The sequence below is a fragment of the Diuraphis noxia genome, unplaced genomic scaffold (assembly GCF_037042655.1).
Source record: "Diuraphis noxia isolate RWA-SAM2 unplaced genomic scaffold, SU_Dnox_SAM2 contig0001, whole genome shotgun sequence".
NCBI classification, from domain to species: domain Eukaryota; kingdom Metazoa; phylum Arthropoda; class Insecta; order Hemiptera; family Aphididae; genus Diuraphis; species Diuraphis noxia.
Window position 1 is genome coordinate 17,554,520 of NW_028301711.1, and position 24,320 is coordinate 17,578,839.

Here is a 24,320-nt window from a genome sequence, read left to right on the forward strand (position 1 = left end):
CATGCCCGAATTTTACCGCCACCGCCAGCGGTATTTATTCTTTTTACCTATGTTATCTCAATCAGTTCTACATTTTATTTTATTTTTCAGTGGTTTTTTTATGTCATAATAAAATTATTTCACTCATATTTTGGACATACCTTAAAGGGCACGATGGCGCGGCCTAATTAATATGCCACTGTATAAGCACTTAATAATATAATACATACTTGATATACTAAAAAATACATTTTGTTTCATATCGTATTAAACTATACTATATGATTTGTGGCGCCACTGTGTATTTTCTATGGTGACACGTCAAGTGGTCATTTTGAAACAGGCCTAATTACCTAAGTTTGTGTGTGTGTGTAGGTATAGGTATTTTATGTTTGTGTACAAGTTTTTATATAAGTACATTATTTCACGTATTTGTATATAATAAATGTATAAAGGCAAAATATAATTAATAGGAAATAATATAATATAAAATTAATAATTATTAAAGACACCGTCTAGACTCATTTACTATTCTAAGAACGCCAGTTATTAAATCTAAATGTCTATTTTCAATAAATGTTATTTTTAAACATATTATGTAATTTTATTAAAAATTGTATATTATAAATATTGTTCAGTGATTTGTGATCATTTGCGATTGTTACTGTGAGCTGTTCATGTCACTTGCATTTTCAATTACTATTATAGTTTAGTACCTGAATATTTCAGATTTTTTTTAACTATAAACATGTCTCTCTCGAAAAAAAATACTACCGAAAAATTTATACTAATTGTAAAAAATTATCCAATAATGTACGACATGACCTTACCAGAGTTTAAGGATGTAAGGAAAAAAGATCATATCTGGGATAATATTATAAGCCAAGAAATGAATTGCGAAAAAGGTAATTTTTAATTTTTAATTTATCGTAATAAATAAATAAATTATAGCTAGCTATAACAATTAATTTTTGTTTGTATTTTATTATTGTTTTCAATTTATCAAATTATTATAATATTAAAACTAAATTATAATACAAAAAGTAATAAGATAATATAAGTACCTACTATAAGTTAAAATAATTCAACATTATTAATTACTTAGTTAAAAAAATTAACAAACTGTTCACGTACTTGCAATGCTTCATTTGTTCCTCTCCTATATTGTTAACATCAACTTCCCCTAAAGCTCCAATTACCGATTGATCCTCATCTAGCTCTATATATTTAAGGTCACAATTCTTTACACGTAAATAATTGTGCAAAATGCAGGTTGCTAGTATAACTTTAATAGTCGTTTCTTCTTTAAGTTCGATAGGTCCTTTGTAAACTCGCCATTTTTTCGATAATATGCCAAATGCGTTTTCAACTACTCGTCTCGCTCTACATAATCTATAATTATAAGTATCCAATCTCGTATTACTTCTGGATTGTCTACGTGGAAATGGTTTCATTAAATATGTTTTTAATGCAAATGCTTCATCACCAATTAGAACCATGCGTGTGTCTTCTATTTGTCCAGGTAATGGTACAGGTTTTGGAACATTTAATGTCCCAGCTTCCAGACACTTACCCATTACAGATTCTTCTAAAATTCCACCATCTGAATTTCGGCCGTAGCCACCAACATCGATACAAATAAATTTGTAGTCTGGATCAACTATTGCCATTAAAACAAGTGAAAACATTTTTAAGTAACAATAATTTCGTGTTCCACTGTTTTTTGGGCATTTAATTGTTACGTGTTTCCCGTCAACACTTCCTATGCAGTTAGGAAATTGCCATTTTTCATAAAATCCCTTAGCTGATTCTTTCCAAACTGCAGTGGTAGGTTCTGGTAAAAACATTGGACCCACTATTTTTATAATAGCTTCACTAACCTCCACAACTATTTTACTCACAGTAGAGAAACCGACACGAAAACTATGGCCTATTGTTGAATAAGAATCACTAGTTGCAAAATACCTAAAATGTATCAATAATGTTAGTATGTTTATGAATTATAATTAATAGTTTGTTTTTAAAGATTGTTTTCTATTAAAAATCATTTGATAATTTTATTAATAAAATTTGTATTTATTTAATATAATTTTATTTTAATTATTACCTAATTACTATTATTTTAGATTCTGAGCGTAACAAAGCGATGAATCTATTGATTTTAAAATTACCTATGTGTGTTATTTTTTTTAATTTTTCTTTTTCTTGTGACTGTGTATCTACGTGATAGGTAGTCAAAAAAATATGTATATACTGTATATATATAAAATAAATGTATATATTATACATCGGATTTCGTAAAAATCTTGTATTAAATTTTCAACTTTTAGGTAGGTATATGTATATAGAAATTTTTTATAAATTATAACTTCAAAATATTTGCAAATATTCATAATTTAAAAGAATTTATGTCATTATTGAACTTCAAATACTAATAAAAAAAATGTCGACATATTTCGTAAAAATTTGAACTTTAAACACTTAGGTACCTATAAAAAAATATTATGACTAACGATTTTTGACCCAAAATTTTTTTGTCGACACCAAAAAATATCCAAACACACAGACAAACTGCAGTCTCCGCTCAGAATCGTTTTTCGTATACAATGATGTTATATCATTGAATTAAAATTTAACACCATATTATATTACAGTGTTCCTATAAATATAATAATTATTACAAAACTATTAATAAATTAATTACTGTGGTAATGATAGGAGAGACATTAAAATTAAAATGGAAGAATTTGAGAGATTCGTATCAAAAATATTTAAGAGCTAATAAAACTATAACTGGGCAAGCTGAAGGCGCATCGAAAGGAAAACACTTGGACCAGTATAAAAAATATAATTGGGCTAAATCTTTGGAGTTCTTAAGACCACATTTAAATTTTGCTAAGTAAGTATTTATTTTTATTAAAATACTTTAGGACAGTATACGATTTATTTTAAATCCATATATATCAATCTTTATTAATTTACATTATTAATATCTATAGTCTAAACTTAATAAAAATTTCAAAAACATTTTTATTCTTTAACACATTAAAATAATTTGAATAATTTAAAACAATTTAATTTATTATTATAAAAGTACTATGTCAAATGTACGAGAAGAAATAGTGGAAGACAAGTCCAATGAAAATTAAATTAGTTACCATGAAGAACAGTTGGATGGTAGCTTTTCAGAAACTTTACAACCAATCAATCCTTCTACTTCTTCAACTCGCATTCGTACAGAAAGGCAAAAAGATCACACAACAGTTTCTAATATTGATAAAGTGATAGAACATTTAAATAAGAAACAAAAAGTTACTACTGGTTCACTTGATGCTGTTGAAATGCTCATGCTGAGCCACGCAAAAACTATGAAGACATTTTCTCCAAGCGACAAGCGATCGCGAAACAACAAATTTCAAATATTATCGGCAATTTAGAAATTGATCAAATTGAAGAAAATGAAAAAAATCAAGACTCCCATCCAACTAATCAGCACGTGGGCGCGGTTAATTACAATGCAAATACTGATCATGTAATCCATCACCAAAACGTGTATCCTACAAGCGACCAACACGTGGCTTACCCGACTCAAAATAGTGATGCTATTAATTTATCTATTGAAAATAGGACACAAAATTATACGAATCTTGATAATTATTCATGGTAAATGCACATTGTATGCTTATTAGTTACGTTAGTCCGACGCGTACCCAATGCCAGATCTCAACAAGATGATTAGGCAAATGCTGGGCGCAAAAGTATTTAGTATTCTCGATCTTAGGAGCGGTTACTGGCAAGTACCACTACACAAAGATGCGCGAAAATACACTGCTTTCCAGACGCGTAGAGGCTTATTTCAGTTCCGGGTCCTACCTTTCGGTCTCAAGAATAGTCCCATGACCTTCGTAAGACTCATGAACGAAGTCATGAGGGGGACCAAGATGATTTCGTACAAGTATACCTAGACGATATAGTAATATTTTCACGGGACGAGTATGAACACCAAAACCACCTAGACAAGGTTTTTGAACGTCTTAAGAGGTTTGGGCTAACGTGCAACACAAAAAAATGTAAAATCGGTTTACGCGAAATTTCATTTTTGGGGCACATTGTAGATTCGGAAGGGATAGAAAAACAACCGGAAAAATTGGTCTGCATCGACAATTTTCCGGTTCCACGTAAGGTAAAGGACGTTCGAAAATTTTTGGGAGTGTGCAACTGGTACAACCAGTTCGTGGATAACTACGCGGACACCATGGCACCCCTAACAAATTTATTAAAACAGTGAGTTAGGTGGAGGTGGACAGATGTTGAACAACGCGCGTTCAAATCAATAAAAAACGCGCTAGTCACATCACCAAAATGTTCCCCGCCCGATTACAGCAAACCGTTCTGTCTACAAACCGACGCAAGCGAGTAGGCGCGGGTGCGGTTCTTTTCCAAAGGGGTGACAGACCTGAGGAAAGACGCATAGTGTCCTACGCGAGCAAAAAGTTTAACGAGACACAAACAAGGTACGCCGCGGTCGAACGCGAGTGCTTGGCTGTAATATGGGCGACCGATAAATTTCGTCCCTACCTAGAGACCCGGCGATTTGAACTCCTTACCGACAACTCGGCGCTGACGTGGTTACATAGGGCCAAGGACAAAAATTTTAAATTAACACGTTGGTCACTACAATTAGCTAATTTAGATTTTAGTACGGTGAACGTCCCGGGAATACATAACGAAGCACCAGATTTGTTATCCCTCGACCCGGCACCCAGCCCACTCGTAGACGAGGAGCAACTCGAGGAAAAATTGGTCGGAGCACCAACAACTCCGACGACAAATGTTGACCCAGAGGCCGATCGTATCTTCTCTATGTTCGAAAACCACAACAGTGGCAACACTCCCCTCACCGCAACGACGTTAGAACAGTGGCAGTCCGATGACACCACGATACGCGACGTCATCGCCGGTCTCAAGATAGACGGGCCAGCACGTAACACAAGGAACGCCAAAACGGGAATCGACACTTATGTCTTTTCCGACAGGCTCTTACGTGTAAACGTCGGCCCTAACGCGCTCATCGTGATACCAAAAGCCAAAGCACAACACGTAATTTGGAGGTGTCACGATCACGTCTTATCCAGCCACCCCGGCTGGAAAGAGACGTAGCGGGCGGTTCTACTATTGGAAAGGTCAAAAGAACGACGTAAGGTTATATGTCGGTGCGTGCCACGTATGCGCGTGCACAAAACCACTCAACACACGTCCTAATGACCCAATGCAACCCAGAACCCCCCGACAACCATGGGAAGTTATTAGTATCGATTTAATGGGCCCATACCCACGTTCCGGTAAAGGAAAATACGTTGCGCCAGCCCGGCCCATTTCGAAATATTGGAAAATTTTTGCATCAATATTTAGCATGTAATTAGCATGACTAAAATTAGAATCTGCATGATATTGGTTTAACGGTTAAATCCAAAATTTGATGAGCCCGGCCCAATAGAAAAAATATAGATATCGAATACATAAATATACCAATATTTAGCACGTCATTCGCATGAATTTGCACGACTGTCGCCAGAACTCGCACGACAATTTTTTATGGTTAAAAAACCGTTTACGTGTTTTCACCGTTGCGCCAGCTCGGCCCGTTATAGAAATTTTGCGAATTCTGTGATTTTGACTATACCAATATATATATATTTTTTTTTACCGTTATATACATAATATATGCTAATTGTTTATTGGTTATAAGTATTACACTTTATTTGAGTTAATTTAAAATAAATAACATATAAATAACATTTGAGTCAATTTATTAAAAATTTGTATTTGATTAACATACTAAATGGTATAAAATAAAAATTCACAAGGCACTTTTGATGTGGATTTTATGGGAATGGGTTTTTTCTGGAGATCATCATAAAGTTCCCAATTATTTACTCCAGCTCTCTTTAAATAGGCTTGATAATGGCCAATCGAATTTCGTAAGTTACTTTTTCCTTGACGAAAACTTATCACTCCACGAAGCTCATACGTTGTACTTCCATGAATTAACACTTGAGGAATATCTGATAATGTAATTTGTGCCATCCTTGCTGCTTCGGTGCTGTATTGGCTCAATTCCAAACATTCATCTAAATTTTTTTTTGAATTAGTACTTAATGAAATAATTTGTTCAATTTTAAAGACGTTATCAAAGAAGCCCGATCAAATAGAAAAATTTTTTACTGGTTTACCCAGTTCCTTAGATGCAAAAATCATGACAGTTAAATCTTATATATTATCCATAAAAAATGAACCAATTTAATTTTTACCTTAGGATTAAAAAATACTAGTTTTATGGTAGTACCTACAGCCTACAGCAACCCACATAGCAAAATAATATTTTTTAAATATTGTGAAAATGTTAATACAAAAAATGAAAATATTTGATTAATGTTGTTAGAATATTTTAAAATATTTTCAAAACATTTGGAAAACATTTTTTGGCAGGCGAAAAAATATTTCCACAATATTTTGGTAATATATTTTCAAAACATTTTGTCATAATATTTCTAAAATCATGTACTTCAAATATTTTAAAAACGTTTAGAAACAAATATTTCTTAAATTATTCCTGAAAAATATTTTTAAAATGTTTGGGTACTTGAAAAAAATTCAGACCAGGAAAATTTATTTAAGTATAAAGATAGATAAATTCTCTCTTTACTCTACATTATTTTCATGTTTCTTGTCTATCTATACTTTAAGTAAACGGGCCATTAAGCTTCCAGGCCACTGGGATTTTTCCCGGTATCCCGGTGGGCCACTCCGTCTCTGCTTGTAACTAAAACCTTATGCTAAAATAAGAGCTTCTGCTATAATACTATACACCCACACAGCATTTGTCAATCATAAATATTGTTTAAATATTTGATTCTAATTGGAATTCAAATAGTAAAAAAAAAATGTTTATACAATAATAAATGTTTATTTTATTTTCTAAGGTTAATATCAAAACATTAAATAATATTTAATAAACATTGTAATTATTATATTTAATTTTCAATAAAAATTCGAGATTTATTAAATGTTAAATTTCAATATGTAATTTACATTTTTAATTAAATAATTATTTAATTTTATAAAAACAACATTTATTCTAAATTGGTTTTTTAAATTGTTTTTTCATTGTATGCCGATTAAAAAAAAAATATTTTATTTACAATTACTATTTAATATAGTTAATTAATAATTTATTAAATATTGTTAAAAAAAAAAACAATTTAAGTAAAATATTAATTATTATACGCGCGTCGTAGTCGTAGTTATAGATTTTTCATGGCGTTTGTGTATTAAACGCATATTCCACCATTGCGCAGCCATCTTCTTGGAGCGATTTCGCAAACGGCATACAGGCGCTACAGCCGGGGACGACCAACGTACAAAAATGTTCCCCCTCTTTTATTGAGTTAGGTATTCCTCGGCTTGGTTTCAATTTAGGGGTACAGTTTCTTCCCTAAACGTTTCGGTTTAGGCCCCTCTAAAACGTACTCCCGGAGTCGGGGGGTTTCCAACCCCCCGCCAGGTTTATTTTGGAAAACGTTTAGTTTTTGTACGACGTATCTAAAACTCGAGATTTGGGTAGATTGGAGTTCGGTGATCAAATTCGACGTTTTGTGTCGTGACTGTAGGAGCGGTTTTTATCCCGTCTTCTGTGGCTTCGAAAGTTCAAAATTAGAGTTTTTCGGGTTTTTAGCACGGACACTTAGATTTTAGGCGCGACGAGCCGGTTTATAGTCCGATGTTATAGAAGACTTTTCCCCGGATCGATGGGTACCAATATCGAGGTAATCCAACTTTCGGTTCGAGAGTTATGATTTTTCGTGTGTTCATTGTACTTGGAAAATTACGTAGTTACGTGTTTTTTGGATTTTGAGTTTTCGTTCGATCACTACGAAACTCGAGATCCTGGTATTTTGGTGTACGACAATTAAAAAATGGTCTATGGTCGAAGTGTGTACGACTATTATTTAGCCCGTAATGTGGATAGAAAAAAGTTTAAAAACGTGCATGATTTTTCTTATACCCTGCAACGATTCCTATTTGGTATACGTTCGTTTAACGTTAAATAATTATTATTTTGAATTTCTTTTCGTACTTAGTAGGCTTGTCGCTTATTATTTATTAATGTAAATCTATAAGTTTAAAAGAATAAAATATCAAAACCTATGTAATAACAGGTCAATTCACTCTAATTATATAATATATCCAATAATGGATGAGTATGATGACGATGAGTCGTGTTATGTGGGTAAGTATATCTTTTATTCTTTTTATATTTTATATTTTTACTTCAAAGAAAATATAAATTATTTAATTATATTATAATATTATATGTTAAATGTATTATTATTCATATGAGTAATGAGTGTAATATATTATGACGAGACAGCATTTTTACAGAATCATAATATAATATAATAATATAATATAGGTACCTACTTATATAATATTATATAATATATTAGACTTTATACTTGTTAACCCATGTCCCATATTCTATATTTTGTACAGATATAGGTATATATATTATATTATATATATATAAATGTATACAGTATACACAAGGCTATACACTATACAGCCACTATATTATAATATAGCTAGCTGTGTAGGTACTATAAATTATAAATACATAAATACTAATAATAATATGTATAGTGATGTGTATACTGTGTAGTAGGTATGTGTTTCTAATATATGATACAATATTTTTATTTTTTAGATCTCCTTATTCCATCCTATAATTTTACACCACTGCTATTATGGCTATTGCTATATTATAATATTATTTAATTTTTTTACATCTAAAACTTTATAATTTATAATATCAAAAACATCGATAGTATAACAAGAAGATACATTTTAAAATTGAAATTTTGAATCCAAAAATTCCACTGCTATATTTTAGTTTTGTAGTGTGTTATTACTTATTATGCCGGGACGCTGGTAACGAAGGTCATTTACAATAATCGATATAATATTGTATTATTGAAAATGGGATTTCCATCGTCAACCGTCGTACGTATAGATATTTTAAGATTATAATTTCAGCTTTGGTCGCGCGTCGCGCGTCGCCGTTATTGTTATCGTAATCAGTAATCGTACAGTAATAATAATATAGTAACATTGTACGTTGTTTCTACGGTCTCATTAAAAGTTGTGTGCACTGTCTGTATTTTAGATTATTTTGTCGCGATAATATTTTCTGGGAAAAATGTAAAATTGTTTAGAGTGTTTAGACTATTATTATTCATTTCATTATACAATATTGAATATACGCATTACGCAATACGCATTTACGCACTCGACTGATGACTGATGACCGCGCGTGTAGCGTACTAGCGTGTTCTCCGTGTTCGTCTACTGTCTCCAGTCTCCAGTCTCCACTATAAATTTCATAGTTAAAAGTTAAAACTGTTAAAAAACTACTGATAAATTGTTCGCACCTATACCATCGTCCATCGACTATCACATCATATGAAAAGTAAGTACCTACATAATACGTTGTTAATATACGTTTTTTAATAGTTGTTATTTATTTACTTCGATATTAATAATTTATTATAATGTAGTATGTACCTATAGTATTTAACATTTTACTCAAATACTTTTGTTAAAGTATTTCTTACAATACAGCCTATGCTATATAATATACCTATATAAGTATGAATTTTGTGGTATACCTGTATAGTTAATTTATTATTTAAGAAAACTCTTTAAATTTAAAATTGATAATTGCTAATTTAATCTTACTTTTTGGTGTTTTAGATACATTTGTTGTTACTTTCATATTACTGTGTCCATTGCAAGTTTGTTGGTTTTTCTTGTTGTTTTTGCCTTTTGGGTAAGGTATATGATAATTTGTTGTTGCTCTAAGTACCTATTAAGTAATTTTTTATAATTATGTCTAATCCCCCTGTAATTAAATCTACCAAGCGCCGTAGGTATTTAGAGGAAGTAGAATTGGTTGATGACTTATATAGTTTAGATCAACCACCTAGCACATCTAGAGTTCAAACAGGTGATGAATTTGAATATTCTCAGGAAAAGTCCTACCCAACTAACAGTCTTATCAATAATACAAATGAAGCAATAAATAGTTGTCCATTACCTATTGTCTCATTTTTTGATAGTCATCCACCGTTAGTTGACGAAACTGAAGTATATTTAACTTCCGATAGTGATAGTGATGAAGAAGAATTTTCTAAGCAGTTTCATTTGTTTGCTGATGATAAACAAAAAATGCTCAATTTACTTAGCGAATGGGCAGTCAGTAATAATATTACTAATAGAGCTTTGTCCGCGTTATTAAAAATTCTAAAATCTCATAAGTGTTTTGTTAGTTTTCCTTCAGATGCTAGAACTATTTTAAAAACCAATTTGTCTTGCAATAATTTAAATTCAATTCAATCTGTTCCACCAGGAGTATACCATCACTTTGGTATTTCCAATGGCTTAAATTCGTTAAGAAACGTTATAAGTTATAACACATGTGAAGAAATAAAAATTTTAATAGGTATTGATGGTCTTCCCCTTACTAAAAGCTCAAGCAGTACATTTTGGCCGATTCTCGGACATGTTCAAAATGATTCTAGTTATTCATCTACATTTATAATTGGTGTTTATTGGGGAAAAGATAAACCCAAAGATAGTAACATATTTTTAAAAGACATGGTAAATGAACTTAAAGAATTATCAGAAAATGGCTTAATAACTGATTTTGGTAAGAAACGTGTGGTTGTTAATGGCTTTTGCTGCGATGCTCCAGCCAGGAGTTTTGTATTGAAGACTAAGGGGCACACTGGATTTTTTTCTTGTTCGAGGTGTACTATTGAGGGTGTTTATTTGGAAAATAGGGTATGCTTTCCACCTGGAATTAATTTTGACAAAAGAACACATTGTAATTTTTTGAATCGCTCAAATGATGAATATCACATAACTGATTCAGTATCATTAATTACTGAAATACCTCATTTAGATATAATTTTTAATTTTCCGTTAGATTACATGCATCTTGTGTGCTTGGGAGTTATGAAAAAACTGATTTTATTATGGATGGGCAGTATTAAAAAAGCACCTTTGTCAGTTCGTTTAGAAACTTTAAAAGTATTAACTATTTCCAACAACCTTTTACTGCTTAAACCATTCATTACTTCAGATTTTTCAAGATCTCCAAGGGGTCTAAATGAAGTACCTAGATGGAAGGCCACAGAGTTTAGATTATTTCTTTTGTACTCTGGGCCTATAGTGTTGCAAGGCATGCTTAATGAAGATTGCTATTCCCATTTTATGTGCTTGCATATATGTTTTAGAATTCTTTTAACTTCAAACATTGAAAGTGAGATGATACATTTTTGTGAAAAACTGTTAATATATTTTGTTGATAAATTTGGGAAATTATATGGGAAACATTTTATATCTACTTCCAAAAAAAACTTAGAATTTAGAAAGCCACACAATGAAGGACCACTTATTGATAAATGCACGGGGCCTCAGTTTAAATGTGTTATAATAGATGATTTTAAAATTGATACTAAATCCATTGCTAATTGTTATATTGGTTTTATTAAAGACAATCAACTTCATATTTGTAAAGTTGAGAACATTTGTAGGAATAATCATGATAATGTGCTTATTGTTAAGTTTTTTAGTAGTGTTGAGCCTTTTTTTGTTAAACCAATTAATAGTATAAAGTTACAGATAGCCATTGTAAACAATTTATCAAATGAACTAGTTCACATAAATTTGAATAACACAAATTTTAAAAAATATATGGTTTTAAATAATGCTCAGAAATTACAGATCGCATATCCTATACTACATACAATTAAGCAAATTTAACTATGCACTACTGTCCATTTTCATTGTACAATTACTGTTATTAAGTCCCTATTTAATATTATTAAAAGCTAGTAAACATTATAATATTATGTTCTTTATACAATATGTTATTGACTTATTGTTATAACTCATTATAGTTATTAAAAAATAACATTTCTTAAAACCCGTGATAGTTAATGTAAATAAAATAAATATGTTACTAAAAAATATATAATTGATTATGATTTAATTTTTTTTTATTTATTTTACACAACTGCGGTTAGTGTATAATTATTTTTAGATTATTATTTATATTAACATCAATATGTAACATATTTATTATAAAATACTAAAGTAGATATATACTGAATATTATGATAAATTTAACACATTTTTTTAAAAATAAAAATAGAGACTATTTATTAGTTGTTTTAACTTATTTGCCATAAGAACTATTGATTTTGGACAATAATAATGTTGCATAACCAACTAATCAATATTAATTTTTTTTTAGGATTATAGTACTAATTCATTGATATATTTAAAAATGTCAAATTATTCAGTTGTTCATTTTACCAAAGACAATAGTGTTGAAGCGGTTCCTAGTCTCTGGGTTAAAGGCAACTATTGTGCATGGCCAAACAACAAATTACAAACATCAAAATATATTACAAATAGACGTATACCTAATGAAATTGATTTTAAATATTTTAAAATTAGAGTACTTTGTAAAAACCTAAGTAAGTTTGGTATTTAACATTAAAGTTATTGTAAAATACTAACTACCTATTTATTTTATTATATCTACATGTTTGATTTAAAACAGCATCATTAAATGAAGCAAAATCAAAAGCAAATCTTGCGATGTATAAATCTGATTTTACTGATGACGATGAAATAGCCAATCGAAGTAAACTAAACTCACCCGGATCAAGATCTAATGCATCAATGCCTCTGTTTTCTGGTAATGTTGTAGTATTTGCATTTGTAAATGTATATGGCTGGGAACTAAATTGTTTAATTGATAATTTATTATACATTTTTATTCTTTAACTATAGATTCAGACAATGAAAACGGATCCATGTTGATAGTTCCTAATAAACCGTTTACATCTTTGAAATGTGAATCTAGAAAAAACCATACAAGGAAACTACAACAGGGTTGGTCCCCATCTCCAAAAAAAATGAAATGTAATTCTAGTATATTTTTCTAATTTGAATAACTTCTATAATAATATTTATCTTATTTTAAAGCAATAAAAAATTGTGTTCGTACGCTGGATGTTGATATTTCTCCATCATCAGTTGCAAGTACCTCAACATTTCATGCCGGTATAAATGTTATATATATTGAGTATTTTCATTGTAATTATCTTAGGTTTGAAAATTATTAAATACGTTTTTTTTCAGAAAAAAGTTCTACAGCTAGGAAGCTTGTATTTGCTCATGGGTCTGACATTATTGTTTCCAAAAAAACGAAACGTAAGTAAATTAGATGAACAAAATCAATACCTGATTGATATACAAAAATTATCTTTGTCACTATTATTATATGTTCTATTATATTAGTTAAGAATATAAATACATTTTTGTTTTAATTATTATTATTTTTATTTAAATGTTAAAATTTCAGATTCGCCTAATCAGTCTATCGTTGAAAATATAATTCACAATGACATTCAAGAACAAGATCCTGTTACTTTGTTTAGTAATAAGTCTTATACTCCAATCGATAATTTTTGTGTTGGAACTGTTGGTAATTAGAAAAACATTTTTTCATAAATTGAAACTAAATTAATTGCTTCTATATTATTGTTTACATTAGATCAAAATCTGGAAACAAAAGATAGCGCAACAAATGTTAATTCTGTTAATTCTCGCGCTCCACATGGTGATATAAATATTTTAATCTTTAATTTATATTTTATTTTATTCTATTATAAAAAAAAACAAATTTTTGCTGTATTAATTTTAACAGATACTGTTTTTCAAAATAACATCATGCGTAATATAGCATTTTTAAAAGTGGAAATGCGACAAATTCAAAGCAATCAATCAGTAATGTTTGAACACTTTGAATCAATACTAACCCATTTACAAGGCAATAATACATATACAGATAAAAACAGTTTGTCTCTAAAAGATTTTCATGACTGTCCACTACCCTTGGATAATAATATTGATTTAAGTACTATAGAAGATAAAATTGCTGGCGATCATCAATTTAGATCATGTTTGGTAGGTAATTACTTTTACATTTTTGGTATAATGTCAAAATTAATTAACTTATTGTGTTCAATTTTTTTTATATTTTTTACTTAAGGTTAACGAGTTGTCATATATTGGAGGAAAACATGTGAAAGCTATGGTCAAAAGATTAATGTCAAAATTGTTTACTGATGATCTTTTATCTTATTACTCTTATAGTGGTAAAAAGGGTAAAAATCCATTTTCATCACTGTTCATTTGCTCAGTTATATTTGGTAGGTACCATCTATGATTAACTATCGTATCAAAATATTTGATAAATATACAGGGTCCGGCTAAAAAGACCTACCTCCCATATTCCAATGAATTGCCATCTATAAATATGGGAGGTATTTTTGCTGGGCCCTGTATATAAATATATATATATATATATATATTTGTATACATATATATAATTTAAGTGTTATTGTTACTAATATAATATTAAAGTTTATAATTTGGAGTGTACTATTGTAAAAGTTTTTGTGGGAGCCCTAAATTTGTAATGCTGGTTTATTACATTTATCACAATTCTAAGAGTTTTTAATTTATGATTTTATAATATGTTTTCTGTATTATTATTAATTAGCCTAAAAATGTTTTAAATGTTATTCATTGTAATTGTTCAGTTTTAATAAACTTTAGGATAGAAATCTAATACAAAATACTAAATTATAAAACTAATTGATAAAGTATAATAAACTATTTGTTATAATAGTATACAATATAATATATGGTATGGAAAGACTTAGTACAATTCTAAAAGAGAAATATTAAAAAATTAAATTTTTATATTTTTATAATTTTACAGATGCCATTAAAAAACAAGTTAAATTCTCAAATATTCCTAAGAATGAAATTGAAGAAACAATCAAATATGTATTAGCTCAAGCTCCATTCAACATTAAAAGAAAACAGGACAAAATAACCACTGCACAATCAGTTTGATTATATTATTTTAACACTTTTTTTCTAAGATTTTAAATCTTAGATAGGTACTTAATTTTTCAATTATTTATATTATGTCCTTATTTCAAAATTTTAATTTATGTTTCTTTTTTGTATTAAGGAGAAATCATGTTTTGCTACTTTTTATTATTTGTCAGTTTGTCTAATTGGCTATTATAGTATTCTATAACAATAAGATATTTTACTTAATAATTATATATATATAGTCATAAGAGAATTTTTACTATTATATATTTACTGAGAAATACTCAGTTTGTATTTAAGTTATATATATATAGTTTAAACAGCGTGTATTTTTTGTTTTATCATCTTATTCCATTTTTCATACATTTATTATAATATGTTTAATTTTTTAAAATTTTAAAATTTTAAAATTTTAAAATTTGTTTCTTTACTATAATATACCATTCCTGCATAAATGGGACTTAAATAAAAATATGTATTTCATGGATATTATATTTAAATCATTATTTCTTTTTTAAATGCATTAATATGTATGGGTATAGTATAGATATATAATGTATTTATTCAATTAAGCATTTTTTTTTTTATATAATTTGATTTAATATGTTTTAATAATATAATATGTACCTGAAATATAAATAATAAGTATAGAGTATCTAATAAACCTGCAACTGTCTACTGTAAAAATTCAAAAATCCTTTATTTAATAAATGTTTATGAAATGTATAAATCCAAATCAATATTTAACATTGAATTTTGATTCAACTAATAATGAACCTGCAACTTTAGGTAAACATTTAATAATATGATATAAATCAAATAACAATATTAAAATCAAGAAAAAATCAATGTTTAATAAATGTTTATTAGTAATGTTAATTAAATATATAATTTCAAATGACTATTCGGCATTTAATTTTGGTTCAATTAATGAACCTGCAACTAAAGGTAAACATTTATTAATATAATATAAATCAAATAACAATATTGAAATAAAGAAAAAATAAATGTTAAATAAATGTTTATTAGTAATGTTAATTAAATATATAATTTCAAATTACTATTTAGCATTTAATTTTGGTTCAACTAATGTGCCTACAATATTGAGTAAATATATAATAATGAGTTTTCAATGAATTTTCAATAAATAATAAATATTTTACATTTAATGTTCAATATTTAATAAACATTTAAAAAATATTATCGTGTTGTGTGGGCAGTAACAATAGTATTAATACTATCATTTCTACATGACATATTATTGTGTTACTATTATATTTTAAACCTAGTATCTGAAATAATATTCTGAAACATGAATCATGATTTTAATTCATTGATATTTGAATAGCAACTTAAAAAGGATTATTTAAATAATAATATAAACAGAATATAAAAAATAAGAAATTATAGTAGGATAGTAGTATGAAGTTAAAAAATAAATTCATTTATTATACATAATATTATTGTTTATTTATTTTAATTATTTTCATTAATTAATAAGTCTTGGGATGATTTTTGTATTTTAATTTTTTCTCGCTGTGCTGCTTGGGCCATCCAATTTTTCAGCGGCTTTTCTATATCAATGTTTGGAACATCTGCATATTTTTTTATTGAACGAACTGCATCTAAAATAAACAAATATATAAATTAATTAACAGTCTTATTTTATTTTCATAAAAAATAGATGTAACATACATTATTTCAAATTAATTTATTGAAACTTAATTTTATAATTAAAATATTTATGATGTAAACGTATATTATGTAACATATATTATTACATTATGCGGTAAAAACATAGTTTAAAGAATTGTTTTATTTACTTTTTAAGACCATAAGATATAATGTATATATTATAACAATTTAAATTATTACCTAATATAGGATTCATGATATATTATGTAGAATAGTTCATTTTTATATTATATAAATATAATTTTTTTTGTTACTTACCAAATATGACACCGCAACATTGCAACGTTGAAAATGGACTTTTCCCTTTAAAGCCAATGTATGAGAATTTCATAAGAAATGTGTCACTGAACATTTTTTGCATAATCTTTCGGATTGTTTCTGCCAAAGAATTGCTTGAAAAGCGAGATAAAGTTTTGATCTACAAAAGTTCATCTCAATATTATGTTTTGTAATGGTTTTACATGATATTTATACATTAGTATTATTTGTAATCATGTAACTTTATAAACAAACAATTGATTAATCAATTTATAAATATTCCAGCATATGATATATTAAATAAAACATGTAGGTAATATAGTTGACAGTACTATATTATACATAAATTATATTATATAATATTCTAATGTATTGTATATTTTATATTAATGTTTTAAATTTTAAAATATATACCACTATAGATCTGTATAATGAATCATTTGTCAATTTATCTTCTAATATCTTAAGATCATTATCATCATTAACAACAAGAATATCTTCTTCAATTGTTATAAAAGATGAATTATTTATTGACTGTCCTGATAGGTTATCATGAATTTTTTCCAGTAGAGTTTCTAAACCATCAATACGTCTGTGTACATTTTCAACATCATATTTTAGAGTTGTGAGAGATCTTTTTACAAACTTTTTAAAAGCTGAAATAAATTTAAACAACTATAGTAGGTACATGACTAATTTAACAATATACAAATTAGTAATAATAATAAAACATACATTGATTATCAGTATCGTTTTCTGCAGCTGTTGATGGTGAAATAAATAAGTCATGTTGGGGCAATTTTTTATTAATTGTAACATCTTGGTTGTCTGATGTTGCATGGTAATTTTTTTTTTTTTTCCTGAACCAGAAGATACACAATTATCAATGGTCATCTTTGTAGCACTAGTAGCAGGTAGATTCACAGTAGATCCTGCTTTACTTTCAATTGATCCCATTTCATTGGAAACACAAAATAATGAATCAAATGAAATAGCCGGTGTATAAGTAGTATCTTCATCTGAGTCATCTGCTGTTGACTCTAAAACAAAATTGAAAATATTCATTAAAAATCACAGATTCCTTAAAATGTATTATAATATATTACATAATGAAGTTTATACATTAATAAAGATATTATATCAGTATCCATGAATATAAAACATAAAATGAGAAACTTGAACACTAACCTGGTTCAGATTCTTCAAAATATGTAGGAGGTTTGGCTAATTGTGATACGACAGTGTTAGTTTTTAAGGATTTATCATTTTCAATTATTTTTCGTTTTCTTGTAGCGTTGTTAATTTCATCTTCATTAGACGACAATTCGGATGTCACTTGTGCTTTCATTGCTTTGCTTTCGGCTTCTTGAAAAGTAGCTGTAAAAATTAATCAGCTTATTTATATGATTATGATAAAAGAAAAAAAAATATATTATATCCTATAATTGTTATTTTATTAATTTTTATATAGCATATATAATATTGAAATTTAGTATTTACCAATATTAGTTAATAAGGACCGTGCTTTGAATTTTGTAAAATGTATCTCATCTGGTTTCATGCGTCGTTTAATTGATGTTTTGGCATCCATTCTGTTGGTTTTATTAGGCCATTCACAGTAGCCATTTTTAAACCAGAAATCTGGTACAACATCAACTGTATTATCTTCTTCGAAATTGACAACTCTCCACATGCTATTAAATTTAAATATTTTTAAGACCTATTTTATAATAGGTAGATAGCAGTTTTATTTTTGTTTTAATTATTTTCTACCTCAATCATATAACACTATTATACAAATATAATACAACAAATAATACATAATATATAATACAAATAATACAAAAAATAGTAATAATAATAATGAAACCAATAATACTAATAACTATGCAGAAATAGCAATTTGTTGGTTTTCAAATTCTAAGAATAATAATTTACATTTTATATCTAATTTTTTCCAATCTCTTTTTTGTTCTGAAAGATTCTTAACTACAAAGATATCAATTTTTGATTAATGTAATGGAGATTCGAAGAAGTTGTCTTTTGTCATATACATTCGTCCAGTAATAGTGTCAATGTCTTTTTCGTTCGATTTAATGATTGAATCAATTTTCACCACATCACCTTGTTCAGTTAAGACATAACAGTCAGGATTTAATGGTGTCAAGACAAATTTGTCTTTGGTAAAATTTTCCTTGTTATTACAATAAGATTGTTCTTCATACCTTTTCACAACTTGTTGTAGTGGTTTGTCATGTTTACGTAACATTTTTTTGAGATTCTTCATGTAGTTCTCAAAGGGAAAAGTACTGCAATTGTCAAGAGGTCCATATCTTTTGTAGTCTTCAGTTAAATGTAATAACCCATGTACGTTGTGAGAAATTAAGTGGGACCCATATAATTGCTCAAATGTTTTGACAAAGTAATCCAGTAACTTCTGGGCATAATTAACTAATTTTTTAAGATTCGGGCTTAAAAGAATCCTCATACTAATAGAAAGTGTTAAAAAATGTTGATAACAATCATCAGATAATTTATTTTTCAGAACAATTATGCCAGTGTATAATAAAAACTGCCGAAGCTCGGTAGCTTTCCAACGGTTAATTTCTACAAGAGCTCGTGGCTTACGGGAGAAATCTTTTGTAATGTTTTTTTTTCTAATATTATGAAGTGAACTACTTATTTGATTTACTTTCCAGCTAGGTAAACGTGTATTCACTGGTCCTTTAGTATTACCCATCCATAAATGAATTAGTTTACGCATAACACCTAAACACACCAAATGCATATAATCCACTGAAAATGATTTGACTGCATCTAAATTTGAAATTGAACATATATTGGGGGTTGTAGAGGACGAATGATGCTCTTCATGCTTCAATGATATATAATCGTCATGTGTTCTACTAGTGCTACCATTTTCTAAATAGGGAAAACAAACACGGTTTTGCCGATACTCGCCTTCAATTGTACAACGCGTACAAGAAAAGAACCCTGAATGTCCTTTTATTTTTAAAAGAAATGCTTTAGCTGGTGCATCGCAACATATCACATCAATTAAAATTTTTTTTTTGATATTATTAACAGTTATACCATTTGAAGTAAGGAAAACAGCTTCTGAAATAAAGTCTTTTAAGTAGTCATCACTACACTGAGGTTTTTCATGACCATAATATATCCCAATAGGAAAAACATGTTGATGATTGGGAACTATATAAGCCAATATAGGCCAAAATTGGCTTGAACTACTCTTGGATAAAGGCAATCCGTCAACTCCCACTGCTATTTTAATACTATCGGGCAAAGCAAAAATGGATGAGCATTTAATAATTCCAGCACTTAAACTAAAATGATAGTAAAAACCTTTTGGTTCTACATTTCTTAAGTTTGTTATTTTTGTAGATTTACACTTAAGTAAAGAGCGAGAATCTTTAGGTAAAAATGAAAGACCAGCATCATATTTAAGCGTTTTTAGAAGAGCATTAAGAGCATTTTGTGGAATATTGAAATTAGTAGCCCAGTTCCTAAGACTTTCATTAACGATTTCTTGAAGATTATAATCTTTGTTTTCAAAAAAATTATTATGTATGGATTGTGTTGATCCAATTTCTTTCAAAATATTTTTCTCCAAGGCAGGTATAACAGGTGGTTCTTGAATATTATTTGTTAAAGTATTGGTTATTATATTTAGTGTACCACCATCATGGTCATCATCAGAACTTTCCGAAGAACTTACTAAAGCTAGTAATTCATCAGTAATTCGCCTACGTTTTGTTCTATAACTTGATGAACCATGCATTTTTAACTGAAAATCATTAATTTATTTTATTCTTATATTACTTATAAGAATAATAATAATGCATACCTAATTGTATATATTTCTAATTGTTTTATACATCAAAACATGAACAATATATATAACACATTTACATTTCTCTTTCTTTTTTTTCTTACTTATTTACATTGTTTAATCTTAAGTAAAAAATGTTACAATTACTAATGAAACAAGAATACCTTTAAATTAAATTAAATTTTAACATAAAAAATAAATATATTTATTTAAACATTGAACTATAGGTATAGTTCAATAATTCAATGTATACTTCCATATTTTGCCTTTAATTGTATTCATATTAAAATATTCAATTTAATAGTTATATTTATAACAGAATTAATTTAATCATATTAATCAAAAGGTTAAAATGCAATCATGAATCTGACAAAAAAGTCCAATACTTATATTTTATATTTAATACTTAATAGTTAGCATTGTAACATCTTTTTTGAAAGTTAATTTTGAAACATAATACTATATATTATACATACCTTATGTATAATACCTACTAATAGTACATTTATGTGTAAAATACATGCCAATCCTGATATATTATATTATAGTATATTTATTAAGGTAATAAATGTTTAAAACTAAATTATTCTCTACCTAATCTCTATTCCTATAGTTCATTTTAAAATGCAAACGTGAAACAATATACTTCAATATTAATATAGAACATGATAGGCACATAATATTAACAAGTTTATTAACTAACAATTATTCGCAATATAAAGTAATTTAAATCAGCTTTAGTTATAAACATTTTTTACACCACAATTCTCCAAATATAATCTAAATAATAAATATTATTTATTAATATTTTTTGGAAAAATAGGTATTTAAAGTCTAGTAAAAATGTGTAACTAATAACTAGATAATATAATAATCCCACACTAAACATTTTAAGTACCATATATATTATTATGGTACAGTCAAATAGTTACCTATATACCTAGAATAAATAATAAAAAAAAGTCGAGGACCATAGTCCATAATGTTGAATAATTATTTAATATTATAATAATACTATTATAGAATAATTGAATTATACTTACATTATTGTCAATATATTATAATAATAGTATACTATTTTTCGGTCGGTGAAAGTGTGACACTTGACGTTGGATTTATAAATTTTTTTTTTTTTTTTTTTTTTTTTTTTGCTTTACGCGCCATTTAGGCGCTTCGCAGCTTCTACCAAAGTTCTCGATCTTCTGCATCCACAATACTTGCTCCATTGCTTAATCTCTTCAGGTCGTCTTTTACTCGGTCCAACCACCGTTGTCTTGGCCTTCCTACAGGTCGTTTTTTATTTGGTTTGTTAATGAGTACCTGTTTTATCAATTTACCCTCTGCACGCCAAACATGGCCAGCCCACTCTAACCTTTTCGACCTAAGAAAATCTTTTAAATTGGCTGTATTAAACAGACTGCTTAAGTCAGCGTTTTTTCTTCGCTCGTATACACCAGTATTCGGGTTTAATATAGGCCCATATATTTTCCTAAGTATTTTTCTTTCGAAAGTCAACAGTTTATTCTCGTCACCCTGCGTCGTGGACCATGTCTCACATCCATACATGACAATGGGGCGCAAGTAGACAATGTATAGTTTTTTCTTTGTGTCTCTAGATAGCAGTTTCGATGTGAACATTTTTCTCATTGCATGGTATCCACGGTTTGCTGCACTTATCCTGGACTTAATCTCGTTATGCATATTATTTTTATGATTTATATTAGCGCCTAAGTACTTAAAATTTTCGACTTGCTCAAAAGAGAAATGATCAATGCTCACATTTTGTAACGGAGTAGGTCGTCTACTCATTAGCATATACTTAGTTTTATTTTCATTTATTTTAAGGCCCATCTTTTTACTTGTCAGTATGAGCTTTTGTACTGTCCCTTCTAATTCTGTTTTTGATTCTCCAAATAACACAATGTCATCCGCATATGCTAAGAGAGATGAGCGCCCCAGTACATCCATTTCTCGGTCTCCCTGCATATCTCTTACGACTTTTTCAAGTGCTAGATTGAAGAGAGCGGGAGATAGCGCGTCCCCTTGTTTCAATCCACACCTGACCTCAAACTCCTTTGATGTTTCTCCAAGAAAGCGCACTTTGCAAAGCGTGTCAGAATTGCAGCACTTTATTAATTTAACCAACTTTTTTGGTATTCCGAAATGTATAAGTGCTGACCATAGCCGGTCTCTAATAATGCTATCATAAGCTTGCTGGAAATCGATGAAAATCATGTGTAGATCTTTGTCATACTCATAATATTTTTCCATAACCTGTCTAAGGGTGAATATATGGTCAGTAGTGGACTTTCCTTTCATGAAACCACACTGGTATTCACCGATTATTTCTGTTGAATATTTTTCAAGTCTATGTAAAATGGCTATTGACAAGACCTTGTAAGCAGTGTCCAAAAGGGATATGCCACGGTAATTTTCCACTTTCTTGGGGTCTCCTTTTTTGTAAATCGGGCAAATAATAGCGGTGTTCCAACCCTTTTCTAGTTTTTCTTGCTCCCATATAGTTGAGATGGTTTTGTGTAAGTATTCCAGGAGGTCTCGGCCAGCAAGTTTGAGTAACTCCGGATTTATGTTGTCCTCTCCTGGAGCTTTGTTGTTCTTCAGTGACTCCACTATTGATTTAATCTCCTCCAAACTAGGTTCCGGCACTTCTGGTTCCACTGTAACATATATTTGATCCTCAGCCGGTTCTCCAGATCCATCTGTATTGTTTGTTTCATCGTCTGATTTATTATTTAATAGATTCTCAAAATATGTTTGAAACTTGTCTATGATCATTTTAGGGTCTGATATGAGGTTGCCATCGTCATTAGTCATAAGATAGGTACGAGATTTAAAGCCTTCTTTTATTGATTTACATTTTTCAAAGAACATTTTCGGGTCCTTTTTATATGACTCAATGTCATTTAGGACATTTTTTTCTGATGCTCTTTTCTTTTGCCTAATTATTCTATTTGACCTTGCGCGAAACTCTGCATATTCCTGTAAATTTGAAGTCGAAGGATTTTGTATCATTTTAGCTCTTGCTGCTTTTCGGTTTTTTATCGCGTCTCGACACTCATTATCAAACCAGTGATTCTTACTTTTTCCCTTGGTAACTCGGAGAGTTTCTGCTGCTTTATTTAGTGATTCCTTTATTTGGGTCCACTCTATGACATTACTCAATTCTTCTTGTATTATGTTAAAGCTGTTCAATCCTTCCTTTATTCTGTTTTGGTATTCCATGATTTCCTTTTGATCTCTTAATTTACTTCTATCTAGTTTATGTGCTGTATTAGGTTGTTGCTTTTTTCTCCATATCGTTGACAGTTTTAACGATAGGCTTGCTATCACTAAGAAGTGGTCTGTGTCCCCATCCGCACCCCTATAGCTTCTGACGTTTTTTATGCTTGTTCGGTGTCGCTTGTCAATAATTATATGGTCGATTTGACTTTTCGTCTTACCGTCTGGGGCAGTCCACGTGTGCTTATGGATGTTC

At 28.9% G+C, this 24,320-nt stretch overlaps 2 protein-coding genes and 1 pseudogene across 3 annotated transcripts; 2 read left to right on the forward strand and 1 right to left on the reverse strand.

Moving 5' to 3' along the window:
- Positions 1 to 9,072: 9,072 nt before the first annotated feature.
- LOC149060050 (uncharacterized) lies at positions 9,073 to 12,020 on the forward strand. Its single transcript, XM_089217651.1, has 2 exons — positions 9,073 to 9,505; positions 9,790 to 12,020. Exon 2 carries the CDS (start codon positions 9,925 to 9,927, stop codon positions 11,860 to 11,862), a length of 1,938 nt encoding a protein of 645 aa, XP_089073777.1. The 5' UTR covers positions 9,073 to 9,505; positions 9,790 to 9,924; the 3' UTR covers positions 11,863 to 12,020.
- Positions 12,021 to 12,172: 152 nt separating this feature from the next.
- Positions 12,173 to 15,362, forward strand: LOC149060051 (uncharacterized). Its single transcript, XM_089217652.1, has 10 exons — positions 12,173 to 12,581; positions 12,668 to 12,805; positions 12,901 to 13,032; positions 13,096 to 13,173; positions 13,252 to 13,323; positions 13,475 to 13,597; positions 13,667 to 13,732; positions 13,820 to 14,079; positions 14,165 to 14,324; positions 14,900 to 15,362. The coding sequence occupies exons 1-10, from the start codon at positions 12,389 to 12,391 to the stop codon at positions 15,034 to 15,036; spliced, it is 1,359 nt and encodes a 452-aa protein (XP_089073778.1). The 5' UTR covers positions 12,173 to 12,388; the 3' UTR covers positions 15,037 to 15,362.
- A 1,135-nt stretch (positions 15,363 to 16,497) lies between these two features.
- On the reverse strand, positions 16,498 to 21,940 carry LOC149060052 (uncharacterized; annotated as a pseudogene). Its single transcript, XR_016191711.1, has 7 exons — positions 21,868 to 21,940; positions 18,475 to 18,668; positions 18,163 to 18,351; positions 17,710 to 18,014; positions 17,389 to 17,630; positions 16,975 to 17,134; positions 16,498 to 16,646 (listed from the first exon to the last, which is right to left on the reverse strand). The product of XR_016191711.1 is annotated as an uncharacterized LOC149060052 (transcript).
- Between the last annotated feature and the right edge of the window lie 2,380 nt (positions 21,941 to 24,320).